This window comes from Saimiri boliviensis, chromosome 1, assembly GCF_048565385.1.
Source record: "Saimiri boliviensis isolate mSaiBol1 chromosome 1, mSaiBol1.pri, whole genome shotgun sequence".
Taxonomy (NCBI): domain Eukaryota; kingdom Metazoa; phylum Chordata; class Mammalia; order Primates; family Cebidae; genus Saimiri; species Saimiri boliviensis.
In genome coordinates, this window is record NC_133449.1 from 229,147,919 (window position 1) to 229,173,770 (window position 25,852).

Consider the following 25,852-nt stretch of genomic DNA (forward strand, 5'->3'; position numbering starts at 1 on the left):
CAGTGCTATGGAATGCCGGCATGGAAACTAACATTTGGGATGATTCATAGAAACAGTTGACTTCACAGGCTTTCTCCCATCATCCCTGTGCATGGCAATTCACAGGCCCTCCCCGCAAACAGCTACCTGCTCATTCAGGATCCCGTCTCCATCAGCATCCTCGTCACACGCATCGCCAATGCCATCTCTGTCGGCATCTTCTTGGCCGGAATTTGGCACATACTTGCAGTTGTCCTAAGGGGGAAAACACAGCTCCGCGTGACATCCTGCATTTGTGTTGAATCAGTAACCATTTCGGACCTCGAGACACTGTGGCTTCATTGTTGGTGGCTGTTTCATTTAATCTGAGATGCAGCTACTTTACAAATGCACTTTTAATTTAGATCCACAGAACCTCTCCTCATAGAAGACAGGACTTTGGGTAGCCACAGTGTATGTGTGCCTACTGCCGCCCCGCACCCCTTACCTTCTTGCAGTGCCTGGCAGAGCATGGCAGTTCTTCGTCGGGGTAACTGTCGATGTCCACATCCTTGCCACAGATATAGCCATCGCCAGCCCAACCGACTCCACACTGTGAAGGGAAAGCTTATCAGAGGCCTGGGAAGCCGAGCCTGGCAGGGAGCTGGTGGCTGACAAGGGCCTCTGCTCCTTTGCTGGCTCCCAGCTGGAGGGCCCAGAGTCGCACAGCTTTGTTGGGTGGGGCTTAGAAACTATTTAATGGTTCCCTATTCAAAAGATGTCAAGGGAGATGCAGAGAGAGAACTCTCCCTCCCACTCTCGCTTCCAGGAACCGGCAGAGCAGGCAGCAGAAGGGAGACAGGAGGAGGGGACCCAGAAAGTCACAGGGAACTGGAAACAGAGGGAGGGAAAGCTGACCTGGGACCAGAGGTAAAGGAGGGAGGAGAGAGAGTGTCTGAGGAGCAGAGTCTGGGCCAAGGGCAATCAGACTTATTAATCAGAGCGCAGGTTAAATTTCCTGGCCTCTCTACCCAAAACAAGGAGCTTTCAGACCAGTGACTTCCTCAGCTGCAGCCTGCCTGTTCTCACTCATCTGCGCTCTCCCTCTGCAACCAGGATTTAGGAGGCAAGATTCTACAGAGACCCTCCAAGGCTCCTGGTTCCTGCTCACTTGCCCCAGCAGGGCCTTTGGAAGGCCTGGAAGGCTGATCCACGGGGTGGGTCCTTGACTCACTTTAATGAGGAAAAAATGTCCTCTAGGAACAAATACATTTTTAATGAGCCATTTTCTGGCAGATTCAATTATTTTAGTAGTCACACCAAGTTTATTAATCCTTTACCATCTGTCGTTGTGCCTTATTACAAATTCAAAAACATATTAAGAGCCCCATCACCCAGCATCCCAGTGGAGTCGTCAATTTGTTCACAGAAAATGAGGAGTTAAACAGAGATCTCCATTTGCTTCTCAGTGACTGCTTTTTGGTAATAAACAAGCCCAACCATGAGGAATTCAGGAACTTGCTGGGGCCATTTCCCCACCGATACAGCACATTCCTCCATCCTGACCTTGTCACAGAATATCTGTATTGCCAGGGAGGACTGACTTTTTAATATTGATTTATTTAACTCATTTTTGATTCTTAGATTTTCTATTTGAAAAGTGGTAGGCTTATTATGGAAAATTGTGCATGCATAAAGATAAAGAAGCATGCTGGCTGTGGTGGCTCAGGCCTGTAATCCCAGCACTTTGGGAGGCCGAGGCAGGTGGACCACAAGGTCAGGAGTTTCAGACCAGCCTGGCCAATATGGTGAAACCCCTCTCTACTAAAAATACAAAAAAAATTAGGTGGGTATGGTGACGGGTGCCTGTAGTCCCAGCTACTCAGGAGGCTGAGGCAGAAGAATCGCTTCAACCCAGGAGACAGCGGTTACGGTGAGCTGAGCTGAGATAGCGTCACAGCACTCCAGCTCGGGGGACAGAACCAGACTTCGTCTCAAAAAAAAAAAAAAAAAAAGATAAAGTAGTATAACTGAGAGAAAAAAGATGGAAAAGGGCTCAGAGAACCCGTCTTCCTGCTCAGGGGTGATCACTGTGAACCAGTGAATCCAGAGTCTGATGGGCCCCCTGCCGAGGGCCTGGTGCCCTGGTAAGTACAGAGAAGAGGGGCAGCTGAAGTCTGCTGATTTTTCAGGGCCTAGCATCCCCAGGACTCTGGATCCTTGGATTTGGGAATGGATGGCAGAAGCACGCCTTCTCCTTCACAAAGGGCCCACCACAAGCTCAGCACGAGGCCCACGTCAGGCCCTGACATGACTGCTCTACTCTCTTCCCAGCCTCCCTTCCCCAGACCAGCTCCAGGGCTGGAGACTACACAGGAGGCGTGACCATTCACGGAGCTGTCTCTGATTGGAGTGGAGGTAGACATGGAACATGGCAGCCTCTGGCCCCTTCCAGTCATCTGCTAGGAGATGGGAGGTTTCTTCCTGAGGGCCTATGCCAGCCCCCGCCTCTCCATAGTGCCTTCCCCACCCCAGGGTCATTGGGGCAGACAGACCCTGGAAGTCGTAAGAGCGAGGACAGTTAGAAATGACAGCAGGTATGCCTGCCATTATACAAGCAGGTCGACGAAGCAGAAGGAGGAAAGGGGAGAAGAAGTTCCCTTCACCTCCCTGCTGCTGGCTTCTAGGCCTTTCCACAGAAGAGGCTTGGGAGCTGGGGCTCCACTGGGGACTTTGGCATCCAGGTGCCCAAGTGGACAGTGTCGCCCCACAGTCAAGAGGGAGAGAAAAGGCAGCTGATGGCTAGATGGATGTCAGGCTGCTCCTCACAAACTCGGTGTACCCTGTTCCTATTATGCTCTATGCTCATTCTGATTGTGATGCTTTCATTCTGGAGTACTTTTACCCGGAAGCACGAAGAAACTGGAGAGAGGTGGTGGTTAGAATGAACAAGGAAAAATGATGGAGGAAGCCACAAAACAACTTACCACACACGTCACATCCCCCTGCCTCTCTTCAATGCACCGGGCATTCACACTGCAAGGGTTCAGCTCTGGGTTTCTGCAGTTTCTTTCCGTTTTGCATCCTCTTGTCTGATCACCAGTATACCCTGGCTTACAAGGCCCACAGCGGTAAGATCCCTGCAAGGAACAAAGGTCAGACGTTGAGCTGGAAGCTGTGAGCAAAGGTACGGTTACTGTGTATATTTTCACAGGTACTCATTGCTGGCAGGATTTAGGCATCAGATCCATGCCTGCCTCTCCGCTTACATGTAAGATCATGTGAATGTTGGTGAAAACACCATCAGACTGGAGGCTCCGTCTGGCCACTCAGACAAAGAAGGAATAGAAGTGAAGAAAGAAGGCTGGATGGTGAACCAATGACACTGACTTGCCTGTGCCACCGTGGAGGGCAGAGGGGGAGAGGCCAAAAATCCAATGAAGTCCTGGGAGGTGGTATGAGAAGTTTACTCTGGGGACAGGGAGATAATCTGCTTAAATGCAAGTTAATTTTTTTTTTTCTTGCTATTCATTTGGCTCTTTTACAATGGAAAGACAAAGGAATGGGTGCACCAAGAAATGCTGGTGGCCTGCATTGAGAATTTTTGATGAGGTAGGCTGAGAAAATGACAAATGAGCTGTCAGTGCCACTGCAATGACACTTTAGGGGCCAGGTTTTTTTTTTTTAGTGTGCATGTGCACATGTGCACGCGCGCGCGCGCACACACACACACACACACCCCAAATTAAAATTTTCAGCTTTATTGAGGTATAATAGACAAAACTGGATATATTTAAAGTGAGTAATGTGATGATGTGATATATGTATACATTGTGAAATGCTTACCACAGTCAGTTAAGTAACACATCCATCAACTCACATAATGACCTTCCTTTTTTTTCTTTTTCAGTGAGAACACTTAAGATCTGCTCTCTTAGCAGATTTCATATATATAGCATAGTATTGTTAACTACAGTCACCATGCTGTACATTAGATCCTCAGAACTTTTTCCATCAATAAAGCTGCATAGCTTTATTGACATAAAATTTACAGATCATAAAAGACATCCATTTGAAGTATACAGCTTAATGATTTCAGTCACTCATAGCCTCTTAATTGCCGAGTCCAAAGCGTGCTTTCCAGTGACTCTCGACCTCCCTGGCTGTGCTGTCAGCTCGCTCCTTTTTCTGGCTTCTGCTCTTTTTCCTTGGCCTACTCCTTCATTTTTGGAGTTTCCTGGAGTTCTATTTACTACTTTCTTTCTCTCTAGGTGGCTCAGTTCTTACCTTTATACCAAGGTTTCACAAGTCTATTTGCAGACTACTTTGTCCTGGTAAAAGCTAAGAAGCAACAAATCCCTATCTATTCCTAAGCAATATAGCATTGTGGAAAAGAACTCAGGCTCTGTAGCCAACCTGGAAGTCTTATGAGATGTGTGATCTTAGTCTAAATATGCAACATTTCTTTTTCTCTTTTTGGAGACATGATCTCCCTCTGTCACTCAGACTGGAGTGCGGTGGTGATCATATTTCACTGTAGCCTCTAACTACCCTTGGACCAAAATGATCCTTCAGCTTCAGCCTCCTGAGGAGCTGGGACTATAGGCATACAGTACCATGCCTGGACTTAATGATGTAATATTTCTGTGCCTCAGTTTCTTCAATTGTAAAATAGGGGTCGTAATAATCCCTGTTTATGAGGTGGTTGTGATAATTAAAATAAGTGACTTGATAAATGTAAAGTGCTTTTACTTACAAGGAAACAAGAAACTTAGGGGTTAGATAACTTTCAAATAGTCAGACACGGAATCAGTAGTTCTTTTCTTGATAGTCTGCTCTGCTACATCTTTCATCTTGGAAACAGTTTGAGAGGAACTTTCAGAAATAAAACCCATGCTTAAGTTATAGGCATCCCTAAGGGCTAAGCATTTTAATTTAATACCATGAAAGTTTTGAAAAGTTTTATGAAAATAAAGAAAACCACTTGGGAATTGTGTAGTTCCCAGTAAAATACTGAACGGTTAATATAAACTACCAAGCTCTTCACAATTTTAAAATACAAGGAGTAACAAATTATTCAACAAATAGTTATCTAATAGCCTAATATTGCAACTTTGACAGGAGATAAAGAACAAACTCAGCACTTACAAAATTATTTTTATGTAAAAAATTACTTATGCAATTACTCATATTAAACACGTTTTCAGCACAAACTTTTGCCCTTATTCTGGCAATCAAATATATTATGCCCACATGTTCTATGTGTGTTTCGAAGCTATGGTCTATAAACATACCCTTGCTTTAATAACCGGTTTTGCTTTGATAACAGCTGTGATAAATACTTACCAAAGTATTAATGCAGATCGAGTTGGGAACGCACACTCCATTTCGACACTCATCAATGTCAGTGCAGACCTAGTGCAGAAAAGTTCAAAGAAAGTTTAACGAGACATGCTGCTTAAATAGAAATGCAAATAAATTTCCTTTGTTTTGCTATCTTTGTGTGATGTGAAGATGCAGAATTTCAGGTAGAATAGTAATCTGAGGGTTATTTGTGCCATCTCCCTGCATTTATACCAGTTTATACTTAATCTAATTGCAAATGAGAATTGCTTTCATGGTACTGAAGATTATTCAGCAAAGACAACTTGTTCTATTCATCTGTTGCCCCACCTTTTAGGTTAGGAAATTTTGTTTGTTTTTAACTTGCTTGTGACTCAGTGGAGTTCTCCTACCTGAGGATTCTTAGCTTCTCTTCTGGAATATTCTCAGCTTCCCCCGATTGCTTTCTATTTTTTCTTTGAAACTACAATTGGATAGATATTGGACTTTCTCATTAATATCTTTTGACTCCTAACTTCTTACGTGCTCCGTATCTTTATTTCTCTGTGTTGCATTCTAGATGATTTCTTTAGATTCTCCTCCTAGCCTAATATGGATTCTCTGCTAAACTGTGTCTAATCTGTTTTGCCCATCTATTGAGTTGATGTCAGTGATTTTCCATTGATAAATGTTTTATTTGTCTTGTTTTCCAAACTTGTCCGTTTTTCTCACATTGCCCTAAACTTTGTTGTTGTTGTTGAGACAGAGTCTTGCTCTGTTGCTCAGGCTGGAGTGCAGTGGTGCAATCACTGCTCACTGCAGCCTTGACCTCCTGGGCTCAGATGATCCTCCCACCTCAACCTCCCAAGGTAGCTGGGACTACAGGCACATGCCACCACACCCGGCTAATTTTTTTATGTGTATTTGTTGTAGAGGCAGGGTTTTGCCACGTTGTGCAGATAGGGACATTGCCCTATTCTTTAAGTATTGTATTTATCTTTTAATGCTTACTTTATATTTATCATGTTTCCTTGTGGTAGTTTGTTTATTTAAACTGCCATTTTTGTTTATTAGCATATCTTCAGTAGCCCAGATTTTGCCTGTGGGCATTCTATTGGCCCTGAATTTTGGCATGTCTTTACAGAGTGGCGTGCCTTTGACTTGAGTCAGGGCCCTGGGGATTTTACTTTTTCATGGCTATTATTTTAATTTTTTGGCTTGTGTTTCTGCATTATATGTATAACACAGATTTGGAGCTCATAGCTGTATGTGGTACAAGTGTGGTCCTTTGATTTGTTGGGGGCAATTTCCATTTTTGTCGACCCTTTCTTAAAGCTGAAGTCAAGCTTCTTTGTTGTTTCTAGGGCTAGTAAAGTTTTTCCGTCTCCTTGTAATGGACAGGGTGGTTCTTTGAGGGCCCTGGACTTATGCAGGAGTGTTAGGCCTTCCCAAAGTTCCCAGACTACATTGCTGCATCCACTCCACCCAGGTGTTCAAAGCCAGGTCCCCATTCTTAGGACCTGGAGCTGGCTCCCACCTCCCAGGATCTGCTATGGCCTCAGCTCTAGTCACAGTTCTGGCTTTGAGTTTTTTCATTGTTTCTGGACACTGCGCCATTTTCTTTTCTTTTGACTTTGGAATGCAGTAACATTTGCTGTTAAAGTTAAGCAAGGTGGCTCCGTTCCACTTCAGTCCTGTCTGCCATGTTAACTGGAAATCTATTGAGAAGCGCTCCTTACTACCTTACATCAAATACCTTATATTTCATTTTGCCTATTTCCTTACTAGAGACCATCTTAATTGCTTACTAGTAGGGAAGGTAATGAGCTGAGTGTAACTAATGTTACCATGGGCCTGCAGGAGCCCAGGGAGCCAGGGGCTTGGTCTTAAAGATTTCATATTTAGAGGACTCTAATAGCTTGTTATTCCTGTATGTCTAGCTCACCTCCATTTTCTAGCCTAAAAAATCATGCCCTCTAGAACCCTTTGATAGGCAGCTAGAAAAGAATAAACCCCTGTCCTTCTTCAAAGCTAATAATTTCCCTAAGGTAGTAAAATATATTTACAGACCAACCATTTTTAAGGGTTTAAAACATCAAAAAGAATTTCACAGTCAGTCAGTTAAATAATGACCAGGATACAGTAGAACATTTGGAAATAAACGGAGACTGTCATGAAGTACTCAAGTGCTTTATGGCAATTTATAGCTTATATAAGAAAAAGGGGAGGCTGCCTCCGGGGATTATTTCTACTCTTAAAATCCCCTCATCTCTGAAACTGCCTTGGACTGGCAGCAATGACTCTACAAAAGTGACCTAATTTTTCAAAGCGTTTGTTTCCCTGGTTCTCCACTTATTCTGCAGGACGAAATGTTCAATGGCTATCAAGAAAATAAGCCTGAAGTTATGCCAATAGCCAGTATTACCCCACTTACGGTTTTTCTAGTGATACTCTATTATCCCAACTTAAAAGCTTCCTCCCTTCTAGATTTTATAAACATAAACACTTGGAAATGGTTGAAAAACTTCCTAATTTGCTATTTTGCGCCATGACATTCCACGTGGTCTTGGCCACTCAAGGAGGTAACGGGTTATACCAAAGAGGGGAGAATCAACCAAAGCTGTCCCGTTGAGATGAAACATGAATAGAAACCATGACTTCAGCCTACCTGCTTGTTTGACTTGGCGAAACTGATCCCAACGCCCTGCACCATGGGCCCCGTGAAGCCCACTGGGCAGGCGTCACATCTGAAGCCAGGAGACAAGTTCACACAGCGCACGCCCAGGTAGCAGGGATGGTATTTGCACTGGAGACAGAAAGGTTCAAAATCTTTAGCCACACCGAGAAAACACTCACAAACTTCTCTTCATCTATTTGCACATGCTTGTTTAGTCATTTAGTTATCTATCTTTTGGTGGAAAAAATGATAAAAGGAAATAAAGGCTTCCAACTCCAGTTACCCACCGAATCCCTGACCACACAATCTGAGGGTGCTTTCCAGTGGCTTTGCTGTCTTGTAGCATAATGGCACATCCAGGTTGAAACAGTCCTTGAGGTCCCCCAGCCTACCTCTCAAGGTAATAAGCTTCCTGGTATTCTGACGTGGAATTTGCAAATCTCTGTGAAAGGACTATGTCCTTGGACCACTTAGCTGCTGCTAGATGACTCTAAAAGCATCAGCAAACCAACTACTCCATTGGAAAGACCTCAGGAAGGCAAAGCCAGGGCCGGTGCCTCTTCAGTAGCACATGATCCCTCAGGGCCTGTGCCTGCCTCCATGTCCTGTCAAGTTCATGGTAACCAAGGCTCTAGGAATCTTGGAGATTGGTTCTGTTCTTCTTTTTTTTTTAAAAAACCACTTCAACTAATGTAAAAAACATGACCACTTCCTGCCCTTTCAGAAAGAGGAAAATTCCATCTCACAGATAAAAACCAGATGCAGTTCAGTGAAACGTGTGCAGATGTTTCTCCAATTGAGGGATTACTAGCGACCACCTTAATTGCTTACTAGTAGGGAAGATAATGAGCTGAGTGTTACTAAGGTTACTAGGGGCCTGCAGGAGCCCCAGAGTGCCAGTGTGCGCCTAAGCTCCCTACCTGTGTCTCTCCCCTGTGCCTCTCCTTTCAGCCTTCCTCTGGCTGGGAGGAGAAAGGCACATTTAAGGCATATTTTGGTGGCAGCCTTGCTACCTGCTATGAACATTACTTTGTGACTGGACTGGTAATTGCCTAACCATTTTTTTTTTTTTTTTGGTTTTGTTTTTGAGACAGGGTCTTGCCCAGGCTGGAGTGCAGTGGTGTGATCATGGCTCACTGCAGCCTCAACTTCCTGCCTCAGGCCAATCCTCCTACTTCATCATCCAGAGTAGCTGGGACCACAGGCACATGCCACTGTGCCCAGGTAATTATATTTTTGGTAGAGACAGGGTTTTGTCTTGTTGCCCAGGCTGGTCTCGAACTCCTGAGCTCATGTGATCCCCTCCCGCCTTGGCCTCCCAAAGTGTTGGGACTGCAGGCTTCAGCCACTGGGCCTAAACTGCCTAACCATGGTCTTGAAACAGTCTCTTCTGGGGCTCTGCCAGCTGGTCAAACCGCTGGTATTTGCTGGATGTGTCTCCTCTGGGCCCCTCCCCGAGCACATTCAGTTACTCATGCTACGGCACCTCCCCCTTGTTGGTGTGAGATTCCCCTCTGCTCCTTTATTTTAGGAAGCCTGAAGAAACCCATGGTGACTCCTGAAATACACCCTTACAAAAATCCTCCCATTCCACTTTTGCAAAAGTGGGGGAAAAACAAAATTGTACCACAGGCTGCTTAAGAGAAATAACCAATGCAGATGTCAGAGTATAAAGCAGAAACTTCAGCACTGCAGCAAATGGACCAGTAGAAAAGAGGAAAAATGACAAATGCAGCCATAACCTTGGGTCATGTCTCCTTCCACATCCCTGGTCTCAGGGTCTCCAAGCAAGTGGTTTTGATGGACCCTGGAGGATAGCCCAAGCCGTCCCTTAATCATCAGGGTGGCTTCTTTTTCCAAAAAGCTGCAGGGTGAGGAAGATACTTAGGGAGCCCCTCCCTGTCTAAGTGAACTTTTACCTCATCAATATCAATACAGGTGATCCCGTTTCCTGTGTAGCCCTCGGGGCAGGGCCCACACTGGAAGCCCTCTCTGCTGTCGGTGCACTGGACGCCTCGGAAACACGGGTTGGAGTCACACCGACGTGGTGGGCGTGTTGGCGGTGAAGGGGGTGCCGGGGGCACCACTGTGCTTGGGGTTGGAGACTGAAACCTGAGAGGACCTAGAGAAAAGCAATGATCCACAGGCTTATTCACTGCCAGGAAGATACACAGAAGGCAAAACAAAATGGGGTTTCCTGTTGAACTTTTCCTCCCTCCCCTCCAGCTATGCGGTAAACCTTCAGAAACTGCGGTGGACACAGCCGGCATCATCCCACTCAGGCGAGCCCTTAACTGGAAAAGCACTTACCGCAAGCCTGGCATTCAGCTATGGTGTTTCGCAAAAATGATGTCTCCTTAACCTTTAGAAATGAGAAGGGGAAAAGGGATTGAAAAGGAGTGCCTGGTATCATCCAGGAATGAAAGAATCCATGTGGAGCTTTCTACGTAATACTTTTCATAGTAGTGCTAGGGGCCCTCGATGGCTCCCGCTCTGCTTAGAGCCATGGTGTGTTCATCATGAGCTTGGCCCCCATTTCCAGAGACCTTCCAGAGGAGCCCTGGTGTGGGGGGCTGCATGGGCCCCTGGAGGTCTGGCTCAGAGGCCACCTCGGTGCCTGGGCAGGCCTGCAGCTCCACTAGCTTATGGGGAGCTGTTCCGAGAAGACCAGGGCTTTTCTGCTAGGCCCCACGTGTTACCTGCTGTCTCAGAAGGTCCTTCACCTCTCCCAGTAGTTGGTTTAATTGTGCCATCTGACCCAAGAATTGCCGGTTAAAGTCCCCTGTAGGAACAGCAAAAGGCAAGGAGTTTTCAGCCAGTGAGGGTCGTTTCTAAGTGACTCAAAACCAAATGATCCCCCAGGAAATCATCAGGACAAGATGATTAAAAAACCCGGAACATTTGAATTTGGGTAATTTCTTTAATTCAGCTACAAAAATGATGATGCCACTGACTAAGTCTAAATTCATGTGAATTATAAAAATAAAAGTATAATGAAAATATTCCTTGCCATGGATTTTGTTCAAGAGCCTGATTTCTGTAGAAATGTTTTGTTGGGCTGCTCTGTGGAGAGCCCCACTTTTCGGTGATGGGACCCAGCCTATTCAGGGTCTTCAGAATTTGTGTTGATGAAGGTATGCAAACTGCCCAAAAGCCCACACCTGTGCCTGTGGCAGCCAGCGGCTCGCTCTGCTGCAGGAAGCAGTCTTGCAGGCTGGCCACCTGGAACAGCGAGCCTCTCACCACCAGCTTCAGCTCTTCCAAGAAGTCCTGGAAGAAATCACATTCATACCACAGATTGCTGACACGGTTCAAAAGCCAATGTGCTTGCCTACTCACGCAATTTTCATAATCAAGTAGTCCTGTATACTTGGACCCTCTGACATCTTACATAAGTTTGTAGGATCACATTCTTTCCTAAAGCCTGCCAGCCCTATCTTTTTGACTGAAGTGAATATGTATGTAGCCAGTAGCTTAGGAAAATGCTGGCATCCAACTTGGCCTGAGAGTTCACCAAGAGGCCTGAGAAAAGGAAAGGCTCTTTTCCTACATGGTAAAGGAGTTATTTTGTGGCAGGAGCCTCTTAAGAATTGTCTGGAATATGTTTATGAAATTTAGATTGTAATAAATAAGGTGTTAATCCCAATTTTAAACAGTATTCTTTTTTGGATGTCTTGGCTCAATGTTCTAGCAAAGCCTCTAATTTCTTTGGGCTATGAGAATGAAGAAATGATATCTTCTATAATCATTAGATAGTTGGCATCATATTTTTACAATGTGGGTTGACACTAATTATTGTTAGTTAAAAAGTCAATTCCCTTGCTCCTTTTTCTTGTGAATTCTGCTTGCAATAACTTTTATTATCTCTATATACAACAAAATATTTATGTTAACTGCCAAAGTCAAGTCATCATCTTCATTTTAGAAATGAGCACAACTGCCGGGCGCAGTGGCTCAAGCCTGTAATCCCAGCACTTTGGGAGGCCGAGGCGGGTGGATCACGAGGTCAAGAGATCGAGACCATCCTGGTCAACATGGTGAAACCCCGTCTCTACTAAAAATACAAAAAAATTAGCTGGGCATGGTGGCACGTGCCTGTAATCCCAGCTACTCAGGAGGCTGAGGCAGGAGAATTGCCTGACTCTAGGAGGCGGAGGCGGAGGCGGAGGTTGTGGTGAGCCGAGATTGCGCCATTGCACTCCAGCCTGGGTAACAAGAGCGAAACTCCGTCTCAAAAAAAAAAAAAAAAAAAAAAAAAAAAAAAAAAAAAGAAATGAGCACAGCTAAGGATTTTCAGAGGAATTCTGTATTTTGATTTAGCTAAGATTAGGCAACATGTACTATTTGCACATATTGTGTTGGAAATCAGGCTATAAGCTCCACAGAGTCAGGACAATGACTGGCTTTGCCCACCATAGTAGCACTAATGCCTAGAATGTGCCTATTTGTAGACTGAATGAGTGAGTAGGTGACTGAGATTAAGCCACTGTGATCACTACTGATGGTCTGAGGAGGTAGAGCTTCTGGGAGGCCGAGGTGGGTGGGTCACGAGGTCAAGAGATTGAGACCATCCTGGCCAACATGGCGAAACCCCATCTCTACTAAAAATACAAAAATTAGCTGGGTGTGGTGTCACATGCTTGTAGTCCCAACTACTTGGGAGGCTGAGGCAGGAGAATTGCTTTAGCCCAGCACGCAGAGGTTACAGTGAGCTGAGACCATGCCAACTGTACGCCAGCCTGGAGACAGAGCAAGACTCCATCTCAAAAAAAAAAAAAAAAAAAAAATTCCAATGAGTACAGTTTCTGATGACTTTGTCATGGCTGAGTCCTGACTTTCAAACATTGACTTATTTGGTAGTGGACACTAATTTCTGAAATGAGCAGTGACATAATTTCTTACTGTCATTCTGATTACTTGGGCTACTTTGGGGATTCAGAAATAAAGCTTAGCGTATCTATTAATTTTTTCAATATGTAAATCTACATTAAAATCTCTCTCTCTATGACTGAAAAACAAACAAAAAAACCCCCCCCAAAACCTTGGATCTTAGCTTTCTTGGAATTTTCTATGAAAAATGCTTCCTGTTGTTCAAGCGCATAACTTCTCGGATCAGATTCATAGCTTTTATATTACTATCTAAAACTGCACAGCATTTTTACCTGCAATGGAAATTACTGCTTACACTCTGCTTCTCTGTACAAAGGGCTCGGAGTAGCTTACAACTAAAGCATATATTAATATAATGAATTACAAATGGAAGTGGGAGATGAGGATTGAGAGGTAGCAGACAAAAATATTACGGGCCGTAACAGATGAACGTAGTTACTGATTTTGACACTGGCTTATATATCGGATGAAATTCAGGAACTTTAGCCAGTTATACATTATCGGTCAGGACAAAGAATACTAGTTCTTTATAAAAACAAAGCACTGCCTAGCACAAAATTCTAAAAGAAATGAATGTGGCAATTTCTACAGCAGGTGCAATGGCAGAATAATAAAAATACCATCAACATGGAGTAAAGCAGAAGACAGAGGCGATGGTATCTTCTGTTTAGACCAAATGGAGCTTAGCTAAGTTCCCTTTTGTTAGTGCATGTTCTGAACAAAACCTGTGAAAATGCCATTCTGAAAGCTGCAGTTTCTAATCATTCTTTTTTATTTTCCTTGTAGAAAATTGAAAATGGATAATGTCATCACCCTGAGGTAGTTATTTTTATTTTTGCTCTTTTCCAACTTTACAATTGTATCCAGAGTCTCTACAGAGCTTGTGTATCACTGAAAGCACAAGCTCTGAATTTTGGCATCATATTAGAATTGGTGTTTTAAAAATATGCTGATACCTAGGCACCACCCGACAGATTCTGATTCAGTTTGTCTTAGGGGCAGCCCCCCAGCAGTTTTTCAAGATCCCCAGGTGACTCTGATGTGCAGCCGGCTTTAGACCCACTGACCTGTGGCAAGAATTTCTCAGCACATTCCTCTGCACTACCCAGGCGCTGGCAGCCCATATTTCCACTTCTGAGAATGGTTTGTGGGTTCCTACCTGCGGCCTCCTCTGGAAAGTTCTCAATTCAATGGCTCCAGGACTCTGGGAGAGGCCAGCAAAGGCCCTGGGAAGATTGTGAATGGAATCCACCTGGGTGCAGTCCAGGTAGAGCTCTATGGCGCCGGCCCCTCGCTGCAAATTGCTCAGCCTCAGGAGGATCCTGTGCCGCCTGCCGTCCGCCAGCTGCAGGTTGTTGAAAACCACCAAATGGATCTTCCCATCGTTCTTCAGGTAACGGAGGATGGCTGGAAGCAAGCACAGGTCAACAAATGGTGTGATAAGTGGAAGACGGGGAAGTGGGGGAGGGGAGTCAACAAACGGTGTGATAAGTGTCCTGTGCTGAACAGCCTCTTGGTAACAACGCTGGGTGGCTGGACAGGATGTGAGCGAGCAATAATCACAAATATTGATTCACCATCTTCTGTGTGCTAGGCACTGTTTCAGACACTGGGAACCCACTCTCCTCCTGAGGATGTTTAGTGCTGATGGAGAAACAGAAAATATGCGGCAAATTTGAAAATAAACAATACAGTTTCATTTAGTGATAAGTAAAATGAACAAGCAGAACCACATCTGAAAGCAAACTAAACTCTAAGCTTAGAGCACGAATCCATTCATTCACCAAACACTTGCTGAGCACTACCATGGGGCTGGGGGCTATCCTTAGGTGCTTTAAATACTTGGTTTCTTCCTTTTTTAGGACAGGATCTTGCTCTGTTGCCCAGGCTGTAGTGCAGTGGCACGATTTCGACTCACTGCAACTTCTGCCTCTGCAGTTCAAGCAATCCTTCTATCTTACCCTCCTAAGTAGTTGGGACCACAGGTGTGAGCCACCATGCTCAGCTAATTTATATATTTTTTGTAGAGACAGGGTTTTGCCACGTTGCCCAGGCTGGTCTCGAAATCTTGAGCTCAAGCGATCCACGTGCCTTGGCCTCCCAAAGTGCTGGGATTACAGGTGTGGGTCACCATGCCCAGCCTAAATACTTAATTTCTAGTCACTGCAATCCAGTGCAATTGGAATAACTATGGATGAGGAACGTGAGGCTTAGATAAGTGAAGGCACTTGCTCAAGGACATAAGAAGTGGCAGGACTAGAATCTGAACCCGAGTGAGGTTCATTCCATGACTAAAAAAATGCTAGGCATGCATAGGCCTTAGTCAGCACACATCAAATCAAGCGTAATCCATCATATCAACCCTCAGCAACCCATCCCTCAATTTAACAATGCTCAGTTAGAAAATAAGAGGCATTGGCTGGGCACAGAGGCTCATGTCTGTAATCTGAGCACTTTGGGAGGCCAAGGTAGGAAGATGGCTTGAGTCCAGGAGTTTGAGATCAACCTAGGCAACATAGTGAGACCTCATCTCTACAAAAAATAAATTTGAAAACAGTAGCCAGGTGTGGTGGCACATACTTGTAGTTCCACCTACTTGGGATGCCGAGGCGGAGGATTGCTTGAGCCTAGGGGATTGAGGCTGCAGTGAACCATGATCAGACAACCGGACTCCAGCAGGCACAACAGAGTGAGGCGCTGTCTCAAAAAAAAGAAAAAAAGAAAAAAGGTATCCGTGGTTGTAAGAAGGACACTCACCTTATTTACTTTTTTTTTTTTCCTATGTGGGTAGCTATCTATTCACTTATCTTCTTAAGCTCATGTATCTCCTGGTTTTCAGCCTTGTTTGTTTTACTCCATTATTGTCCTGAACTTTGAGAGGCCCTGAGCTAAAATCTGCTCCTGGAAGCTGACCCTTCGTGCGTGGAGCCCATTGGCTGAGGTTTGCAAGAAAGACCAAAGTGATTTCAGCTGGTGTCTAAACACGCCTCCAGGTGCACCCACAGGTACCATTCCCAAACCCAAATCATCAGTGGAGACAATCCTAGGAAAAAGGTCAGAAGCTAATTGCAAAAGTTGCTGGATAAGGATAAGAGGGGTGGAAAACATATCATTGCAGCTGCAAAGCTCTGGACAGTCTTAAGTCTTTCCCGCTCTGGGACGGCTGAAGTTAGTAGAACTTTTCTGGAGGGTAATTTAATCACATGCATCAGACCCTTAAAGACCAGTAGACCTAACAGCCCAGCACTGACACTTCTAGGAACTAAAACAGAGGAAATTAAAGAACAAAAAAAGAAGCGCCTCAGCAGTGTCCTGGGTTAGAGAAAGAAAACAAAAGCAGCACCAAGATGTGTGGATGAGAATGTTCATTTCAGAAACACTTATTGTAATCAACACTTGGCACAACATATATGTCTAAAAGGAGAAGGTTGGCTACTTAAGTTACTGTATAATCATAAAATGGAAACTATGGAATAGCTGATTATTAAAAACAGACATTCCCGGTATTTTGTTAAGTAAAAAAAAGGAGGGAGAGAGATCCAAGATGGCTGATCACTAGCAGCTCGGGATTGTAGCTCCCAGTGAAAGCGCAGAGAAGGAGAGGACGACACATTTTCATACGAAGTTTTGTTGCTCACAGACCAGGAGATTCCCAGCGGAGGAGCCCCACGGGTCTCCAATGCCACTCTTGTGGCTGGCGCGGCGGTTCTTGGTGCAGAGTAAACGAGACTGGGTTTCCTTTTGGCCGACGTTTGGCGCTCCGGGAAGGCAGAGTCGCTTATTCAGCTGATTGAAGGACGGACTCAAGAAGGAAGACAGACCCGAGAATCCCGGGCAGTAAAGCACCACGAATCTTAACACCGCTGTTTTGGCCGGTGCAGTGGGTTGCTCAGATTACGGCACTGGGAATCAACAAGTTGGACGTCCACTCAGAAACCTAATTAGAAAGTCGGTAATTACAAAGACCACAGATGGATAAATTTATAACGAAGGGAAGAAATCAGCCTAAAAAGGCTGAGAATACCCCAAATCAGAATGCCTCTCCCTCTACAGGGGATCACAGTTCCTCATCAGCAACAGAACAAGGCCTGATGGAGAACGAGTGTGTTCCATTAACAGAAGTAGGCTTCAAAAGGTGGTTGATAAGAAACTTCTGTGAGTTAAAAGAACTTGTTCTAACCCAATGCAAAGAAACTAAGAACTTTGAAAAAAGGTTTGATGAAATGCTAATGAGAATAGACAATTTAGAGAGGAATATAAGTGAATTAATGGAGCTGAAAAATAAAACACAAGAACTTCATGAAGTATGCACAAGTTTTAACAGCCGAATTGATCAAGCAGAAGAAAGGATATCAGAGGTCGAAGACCAATTTAATGAAATAAAACCAGAAGACAAGATTAGAGAAAAAAGGATAGAAAGGAATGAGCAAAATCTCCAAGAAATATGTGACTATGTGAAAAGACCCAATCTACATTTGATAGGTGTACCTGAATGTGACGAAGAGAATGAATCCAAGCTGGAAAATACTCTTCAGGATATTATTCAGGAAAACTTCCCCAACCTAGCAAGGCAGGCCAATATTCAAGTCCAGGTAATTCAGAAAACACCACAAAGATATTCCTCAAGAAGACCAACCTCAAGGCATATAATCATCACATTCACCAGGGTTAAAATGAAGGAGAAAATACTAAGGGCAGTCAGAGAGAAAGGTCAGGTTACCCACAAAGGGAAGCCTATCATACTCACAGCAGATCTCTCAGCAGAAACCCTGCAAGCCAGAAGAGAGTGGGGGCCAATAGTATTCAACATCCTTAAAGAAAAGAACTTTCAACCCAGAATTTCCTATTCAGCCATACTAAACTTCACAAGCGAAGGAAAAATAAAGTATTTTGTGAACAAGCAAGCACTCAGAGATTTCATCACCACCAGGCCTGCTTTACAAGAGCTTCTGAAAGAAGCACTACACAGAAAGGAACAAACAGTATCAGCCTTTCTAAAAAAATACCAAAAAGTAAAAAGCATCAATATAGTGAAAAATTTATATCAACTAATGGGCAAAACAGCCAGCTAACATCAAATGGCACTATTAAACTCACATATATTATTATTAATCCTAAATTTAAATCGATTAAATCCCCCAATCAAAAGGCACAGCCAAAACCCATCGGTATGCTGCATCCAGACTCATCTCACATGTAAGGATACACAAAGACTCAAAACAAAGGGATGGAGAAAGATTTACCAACCAAATGGAGAGCAAAAATAAATAAATAAAAAGCAGGAGTTGCAATTCTCACCTCTGATAAAATAGACTTTAAAGCAACAAAGATCAAAAGAGGCAAAGAAGGACATTATATAATGATAAAAGGATCAATGCCATAAGAAGGGCTAACGATCCTAAATATATACACGCCCAATACAGGAACACCCAGTTACATAAGGCTTATAAACAGACTTGGACTCCCGCACAATAATAGTGGGAGACTTCAACACCAGTATTAGACAGATCAATGAGACAGAAAATTAACAAGGATATCCAGGACTTGAACTCAGATCCGGAACAAGTAAACTTAATAAACATTTATAGAACTCTCCACTTTAAATACACAAAATATACATTCTTATCAGTACCACATCATACCTACTCATAGGTTTAAATGAAATATTGGTTGGCTGCTTGTTTGTTATTTTCTTCCCTCATTTTTTTTCCCGTCTCCATTATTGAGGACAATTATTGACATAAAAGAGGTTTTCAACATCCATTTTTAGACTGCATTCTAGCCTGGGCGATAAAGCAACACTCCCATTCTCTCTCTCTCTTTCTCTTCCTCTTTCTTCCTCTCCATTTTTTTCTCTTTTTTTTTCCTTTTTTTAAAGAAAGTTCTTTAAAAAGAAAAAAAGTGCAAAAAAAGGTTATAGGTCAACATGGTTTCATTTAGAAAAAAGTGTGCATGTGTATATATGTACATATATGTACAAATATGTATACATGACTACCTAGAGTATTAGAAGAAAACATGTCTACATTATGATCATTTGCTGGGTGCTTGGATGGTGTGTATTTTTTTCTTTCTGCTCATCTTCATTAACTTTTCTACAAGAAACACCCATTACTTGTATATATATACAAAAAGAACTGTATTACACATATACACCCAGACTGTGTTGCTGTTAATCTGTGTGATAGATAGTGGGAGACTTCAACATCAATATTAGACAGATAAATGAGACAAAATTAACAAGGATATCCAGGACTTGAACTCAGATCCGGAACAAGTAAACTTAATAAACATTTATAGAACTCTTCACTTTAAATACACAAAATATACATTCTTATCAGTACCACATCATACCTACTCATAGGTTTAAATGAAATATTGGTTGGCTGAAATATAGGTTTAAATGAAATATTGTGGCAAGTAACTTGCCACAAATCTTTCCTCAGATACCTTTTCTGTAGAGTATAAATGCCAAGATGGTGCTGTCCACAGATGAACTAGCTGAGAATACCTATTTATGTTGCAGTATCGCCAAAGAAAATAATCACTACTGTGGAACTGAAGGATGTTTTAAGGGTTTCTCCACGTTAGGCTTTCTAGGTTCATTTTCCCACCCTTCTGAACTCTGACTAGATTTTCCATTTGACCACAGTCTGAAGAGAGCCAGTTGTGTGACCTAAAGAGATGGTGGGAGGAGTCGGACGGGACGTCTTCTCTTACGTCGATGTGGTCACCACCACTCGCTTCCTGAGGGAGAAGAATTGGAAAGACCTGGCAAGACAGACTAGCTAGAAGGACTTTGTATGATTCCAGAACAATACTAAGTTTCCTGAAGTAAAGTAGTAAATAAATCATAAGACATATATAAATGTGGTATGAAGAGGAAGAAAATAATGGAATGGAGGCAAATAGACACAAATAGAAATTCAAAGGTATTTCTAATCCGGGATAGAACAGAATTATTTCCCTTTTATTTAATTTTTGAGCATTTGCATGTACTCCATAAAAATGTAAAAATTATGTGTCAATGAAAATAATTTAAATCCATGAAAATTTTTAAATGTTGATAATTTACAATAGTAACTGCACAGCTGGAAATTGGAACCATCTACAGTAACCAAGAGGGAGAAACTGAGTCCAAAAAATATGTACTAAATCAATTTTTTTTTTAAACTTCTGTTACATTATTATTTAGAACAGTTTTGCAAATACCTGGAGTTTTTGCAGGCCAAGAAAAATACTACTTGGACCACCAAACTTGAATTAGGTCACACACACATGTACTCACTATCTCCTTATTTGAGTTAATGGCCACTACCTTTGTTCTCTACATTAACTGTTTCAGAGGATACACATAGTGCCTTACAACAAATACTCTCGATTTTTTCCTCTCCAAACTAAGATTTCTGTGAAATTCAAAGGAAACATATTTTCTTGGTCATGTTGCCTGCTTTTAACAGGGCTTCACAGGGCATGTGGGCCGTGGTTTATTTTCATAACTAAATAGCTGGGTTTAATTTTATGAATGGTAGCTAGTGGGATACTTTCTATATAGCGGGAGCACACGAAATGTTAATATAAACTTTCAGTGAATAACTAAATGATTGCATTTAAAGCTTTTTATGTAGAAAAGAAAAATGTTTAGAGAGTAGCAATTCAACGTCTAACTCCAGGTAGCAAAACCTCCTATTGTGTTCATACTCTCATGTAAGTGGATTCTGTACTTCCGCCTTGCCTTTTGTTGCGATGTAACACTCAAATGACAAGTCCCTCATGCTCCTAGATCTCATGGCAATAGCAAAAGAAAAAGTGGGCAAAGAAAAATCATGGCAACTCCATCTTCACAATGTCTGTTAGCAGAAAAATTATCAAGTGCCTTGACACTTCCCATTCTTCACACTTGATCCAGCACTCATTTCTCTTATGGCTTCCGTTTTTCATTTTCTTTTTTATTGCAAATTCTTTACTTCAGTGCCTCCACACTTATTTTATCATCAGAGCAGTAAGACTACCCAGAGGGCAGGCAGGCTCAGGAAACTCAACGTTTTCACATCAGTCATACTGAGTCGGGAAGAAGCGGAAAGCTCTGGGCCCAGAAGCCTGCAGCCTGTTGGGTGAGAGTTTCCCTCACCTTCTCCAAAGAGGCAGCATCATCGGGAAGGGGAAGAGAACGGACAGGGTTCCCTTCCTCTTGCCTTTCCCCTTTTCCCAGTGCTCATCTCGCCCTATCTTATCCCAACACATCCACACATAGCAGAAGGACCAAAACAGAGGGAAAAACACTACAGAGGGAGGAGGATGACCATTTTGCCCCTCCAGGAAGGAAGGAGACGCCGGGCCCCTGAGTCTAGGACCATCGCCCCTCCCAGCTCTATCACACCTCTGCCCGGTCACCACCCTGGAGAGCACTCAGGAAAACAGCCACTGGCTATGAAACCACCTTTGCCAAATTATAACTCAGGAAATCATGACAGTGAAAGAAATAGACCTAACTGCCCCTATCTGGCTTCTAACATTTAAGCTGCCCTGGTTCATTCCTGGGCCTAGGCCAAACTGACTTTGGAAAGGAATTCAGTTGATGGTTTGACTCTGAAGCAAAACTGGTAACAGCCCTTTCCTGAAAAGACCCCCTTCTGGTCTGAGGACCAGTCTGCCTTTGCTGGACTAAGAAATTAACTACAGAATTAGAAATAACAGTTTAGAGGTCCTGCAGCCTCTGGCTCCAAGAGTCTGAACCTCTCCAAATTGCTCCTGGGGACAACATCACTATTGTAAAACCAAAGATCGGTACTTGAGATATTTTGCAGACTCTGCACTGGATGGATCAGGGGACACCACCCAGACCAGTAATCTGGCCCAATCAGTTCTGCCATCACACCCAGGAATAGAAGACATTAAGAAAACCTAGGTTTGGCCGGGCGTGGTGGCTCATGCCTGTAATCCCAGCACTTTGGGAGGCCGAGGCGGGTGGATCATGAGGTCAAGAGATTGAGACCATCCTGGTCAACATGGTGAAACCCCGTCTCTACTAAAAGTACAAAAAATTAGCTGGGCATGGTGGCGCGTGCCTGTAATCCCAGCTACTCCGGAGGCTGAGGCAGAAGAATTGCCTGAACCCAGGAGGCGGAGGTTTGCGGTGAGCCGAGATCGCGCCATTGCACTCCAGCCTGGGTAACAAGAGCAAAACTCCATCTAAAAAAAAAAAAGAAAAGAAAAGAAAAGAAAACCTAGGTTTGACCTGCTATACTTCCATTTCCAACCTGACCAATCAGCACTCCCCACTTCCCAAGCCCCTACCTGCAAAGTTATTTTTAAAAACTCTGATCCCTGAATGCTTGGGAAGACTGATATGAGTAATAATAAAATTCTCATCTCTTGCACAGCCAGCACTGCATGAATTACCCTTTCTCCATTGCAATTCCCCTATCTTGATAAATTGGTTCTTTGTAGGCAGCGGGCAAGGTGAATCCACTGGGCAGTTCCAGGCACAACTTTGTTCTTCAGCTGCCTTCAGTTCACATCCTCGGTTTTCATTCACCGCCAGCTACATGGGTGTTCTTGGCAATTGTGGCTGGTTACCTTGCAGGGTTAGTACAGCGAATGCAGAGTGGACTGGATTGGAACTGAAGGCTGTCAGTCAACAGGTGCTCAGATCTCAAATGACTTCTCGGCCTCAGCTCCACCTCTGGGCTTCTCTGTTAGATTTCCGGACTCCCCTTCCGATTTTAGGTCTCTTTCTGCACAGACTTTTTGGACTGAGAGATTGAGCTACTTATAGAATGGTTCTGATCAAGTTATTGCCTCCTCAAAACAAGCAAGCAAGCAAATGAAATACTTCAATAACTCCCTAGTGGATTCTAAATAACATTTAAACTCCTTATCTCAGGACTGGTCCTAATCTTCCCACCATCTTAATCATCCCTCCACGCTGCCAAGTCTATATCTTACTAATTTTCCCAGATCCCATAGTATCTCAGGGCAGCACTACAACTACTTATGGAATGAAAAAAATAAAATAGAAGATAAAATAGAAGATAAAATAGAGTGTCCACTTTGACTTTTATTACTCACAATTATGTCTTTTTAAAAATGTGGAATACTTTGTTGGTTATATAAATCCTTTCCCTCTAAACTTAGCATCTTCGTGTAATTGACAATTTGGGGCCTGATTTTAGGGCACTGTCCAAAAGCTACATTTCCATGCTTGGGACCAGCCGGACACAGAAACCACATAGCCCAGTCTGATTAAATGTGGTTTCAGCGACTGGCAGGAGATGAAAACGCAAACCCAGGCAATGAAGATTTGAAATATTGCTATCTTCGGAAAGAATTTTCAAAAGGTGCTTTTTGAAAAGTGGACCTGGTAGTCAAAAGTATTATGATATGTTGAATGTCAAAGAACAGGGTGCCAGCTTTAAAGAACTGGAAATGATAATATTTTGTCTGTTTGGGCGAAGGAGTCCAGAGTGGCCTGGCCTGCAGGCAATAAACTCACAAAGGTAGTCCGGAGCTCTTTGCTTTGCTTGGCAAATGGCTTTGCTCTTTGGCACTTTTAAACATATGATGGAAGCCATCATTGTCAACCTTTTCTCTTTTTAAATAATTGTACATTTAAAAATTGCCTCTTTGACATTAATGTCTCCTGTGATAGATACTCTTGTTTGCCTTTGCTTATTTATCTTCATGCTCTATACACTAGGTCTTTGCAACTTTGGAAATACATGTAAAGGTAAATCAGCAAATTGCTTTTTCTGAAAGTACTCTGGGTGACTCCTAGTTGTGATAAATGCAGTCTGTTTGTTTCTAAATTTTCTTATGGTAGTTTGAACAAATATAAAGTATACAGAATACACACACACACACACACACACACACACACACACACATCTATCTAGTGAAAGGAAGCACAGCAATTATATTAAACATCTGCAGAGGACTTTATGTTAAAAAGTATGAGATTCATCATATTATGCAACTAGCTGTTAGGCAACAAAGTTGTGAATGTGCACAGAAGCCCAAGGTCATGTTACAGGAGAGAGTTGCAGAGCAATTTCTTAAACGCCCATGAAACTTCTCTAGCCTTGGTAGAATAACTAAATATTAGCATTATAAGTCATCCAACTTAATATCTCACTTCACAAATTCCTTCAATAAAATTGCAGCCTCTACCAGCACATTTCCAGTAACAAGGAACTCATTACTTTGCAGAGAAATCCATTTCACTTTTGGATCACTCTACAAGATTTTCCTAATACAGAGCCAATATCTGTTTCCTCTGCCTTCTACCAATGGGTCCTAATTCTACTCTTCAGAGCTAGAGAGAGATTTAGTCTGATCCTCATTCCAAATGACATTTTTCAAATTTTTTAAAAAATTATTTTTAATTGTTATTATTTTTTTGAAACAAGGTCTCACCCTGTTACTCAGGCTGGAGTGCAGTGGCATGATCATGGCTCACTGCAGCCTCAGACTCCTGGTCTCCAGTGAGTCTCCTCCTGGTCTCCTCCTGCCACAGCCTTCTGAGCAACTGGGACTACAGGCATGTACTACTGAGACTGGCTAGATTTTTTAAAATTTATTTTTGGCTGGGCACCACGGCTCATGCCTGTAAGCCCAGCACTTTGGGAGGCCGAGGCAGGTGGATCATGAGGTCAGGAGTTCGAGACCAGCCTGGCCAACATGGTGAAACCCTGTTTTGACTAAAGATACAAAAAAAAAAAAAATTAGCTGGGAGTGGTGGTGTGCACCTATAATCCCAGCTACTCAGGAGGCTGAGGCAGGAGAATCACTTGAACCAGGAGGTGAACGCTGCAGTGAACTGAGATTGCACCATTGCACTCCAGCCTGGGTGACAGGGCAAGACTCTGTCTCAAAAAAAAGAAAATTTATTTTTAATTTTTTACCCTAACTAGTCTCAGATATGTGGGCTCAAGTGATTCTCCTGCCTCAGACTCCCAAAGTGCTAAGAGCCACTGCACCCAGCCTTTTTTTCAAATATTATAAGGCAATTTTCATATTTTTCTTGTCTTCTGTCTGGCTCCTTCATTTCTCTAGTTTCTTTAACTTTTTTCTACTTAAATGTGGCAAACAAACAAAAAACAAACGGGGTCCAAATAGGTGTTCTTTTGGTGACTCTTTTCAAGGTAATCCTTGACTTGACAGTGTCCCTGTGAAATGTGTCCAGGGCTAGACACAGTATTCTAGATGTGGCCTGGACAATTAAGAGTACAGCAGGACTATTAGCTTCCTTAACCTGGCTGTATAGATGCACTAATGAAACCTAAAATTTAAGGGGCTTTTTAGAAACAGTTACATCACAGTATCTGTTCATTCATTCATTTGGCAAACATTTTTGAGCATTCGTTGTGTGTCAGGTACTATCCTCAACACTGGTTAGGATTTGCTGTCGATTAGAACTCTTAGGATAGATCTCCCACATCCTGCACTTCTGCAATTTACTTTTCACTCCTAGATAATAGCTTTATACTTATTCTTGTTAAATTTCACCTGATGGATTTTGGCCCATTGTATCATCTGGTAGGGCTTTGTAAATATGAATGATCGTATCCAACATGTTCAACTCTTTTTCAGCTTTGTACTAATTGCAGACATGCTAAAATGCTGTCTTTGCTCTAGTCACTGACATGCTGAACAGTTCAATACCCAAGACAGAGCCCTGTCACAAACCAGTAGATAATTTGCTATACAGTGACTTATCAACCACTAGCAGTACTATTATCTAGCTCATTCTTTTTTATATTATTTAGAAAGGTATAAGCTACTTCGTAGAATTCTTTTTTGAAGCCAGATACATTATGCTCACAGCATGTTTTTGATCTATCAGCTTTGAAACTACTGAAAAAAAAAAGTTTGGCACGATTTATTCTTAGTAAATCCATTTTGTCTTAAAAAGAATCCCAGATTTCTTTTATAGGCAATCCCAAAATACATGAATAATCATATAACCCTCTGGAGCTCTGTCCTAAATTTCACTAGCTTGTGTTT

At 42.9% G+C, this 25,852-nt stretch overlaps 1 protein-coding gene across 2 annotated transcripts in view; it reads right to left on the bottom strand.

The window, feature by feature from the left end:
• Positions 1-25,852, bottom strand: part of THBS4 (thrombospondin 4) — a 98,105-nt gene that overhangs the window by 12,677 nt on the left and 59,576 nt on the right. For both annotated transcript variants that reach the window (XM_074384317.1, XM_003920805.3), the window contains 10 exons: positions 14,007-14,254; positions 11,119-11,227; positions 10,657-10,739; positions 10,268-10,319; positions 9,877-10,079; positions 7,949-8,086; positions 5,305-5,373; positions 2,946-3,098; positions 467-571; positions 127-234 (listed from right to left, as the gene is read on the bottom strand). In XM_074384317.1, coding sequence (XP_074240418.1) covers positions 127-234; positions 467-571; positions 2,946-3,098; positions 5,305-5,373; positions 7,949-8,086; positions 9,877-10,079; positions 10,268-10,319; positions 10,657-10,739; positions 11,119-11,227; positions 14,007-14,254 — 1,268 coding nt within the window. The remainder of the gene's footprint in view (positions 1-126; positions 235-466; positions 572-2,945; positions 3,099-5,304; positions 5,374-7,948; positions 8,087-9,876; positions 10,080-10,267; positions 10,320-10,656; positions 10,740-11,118; positions 11,228-14,006; positions 14,255-25,852) is intronic.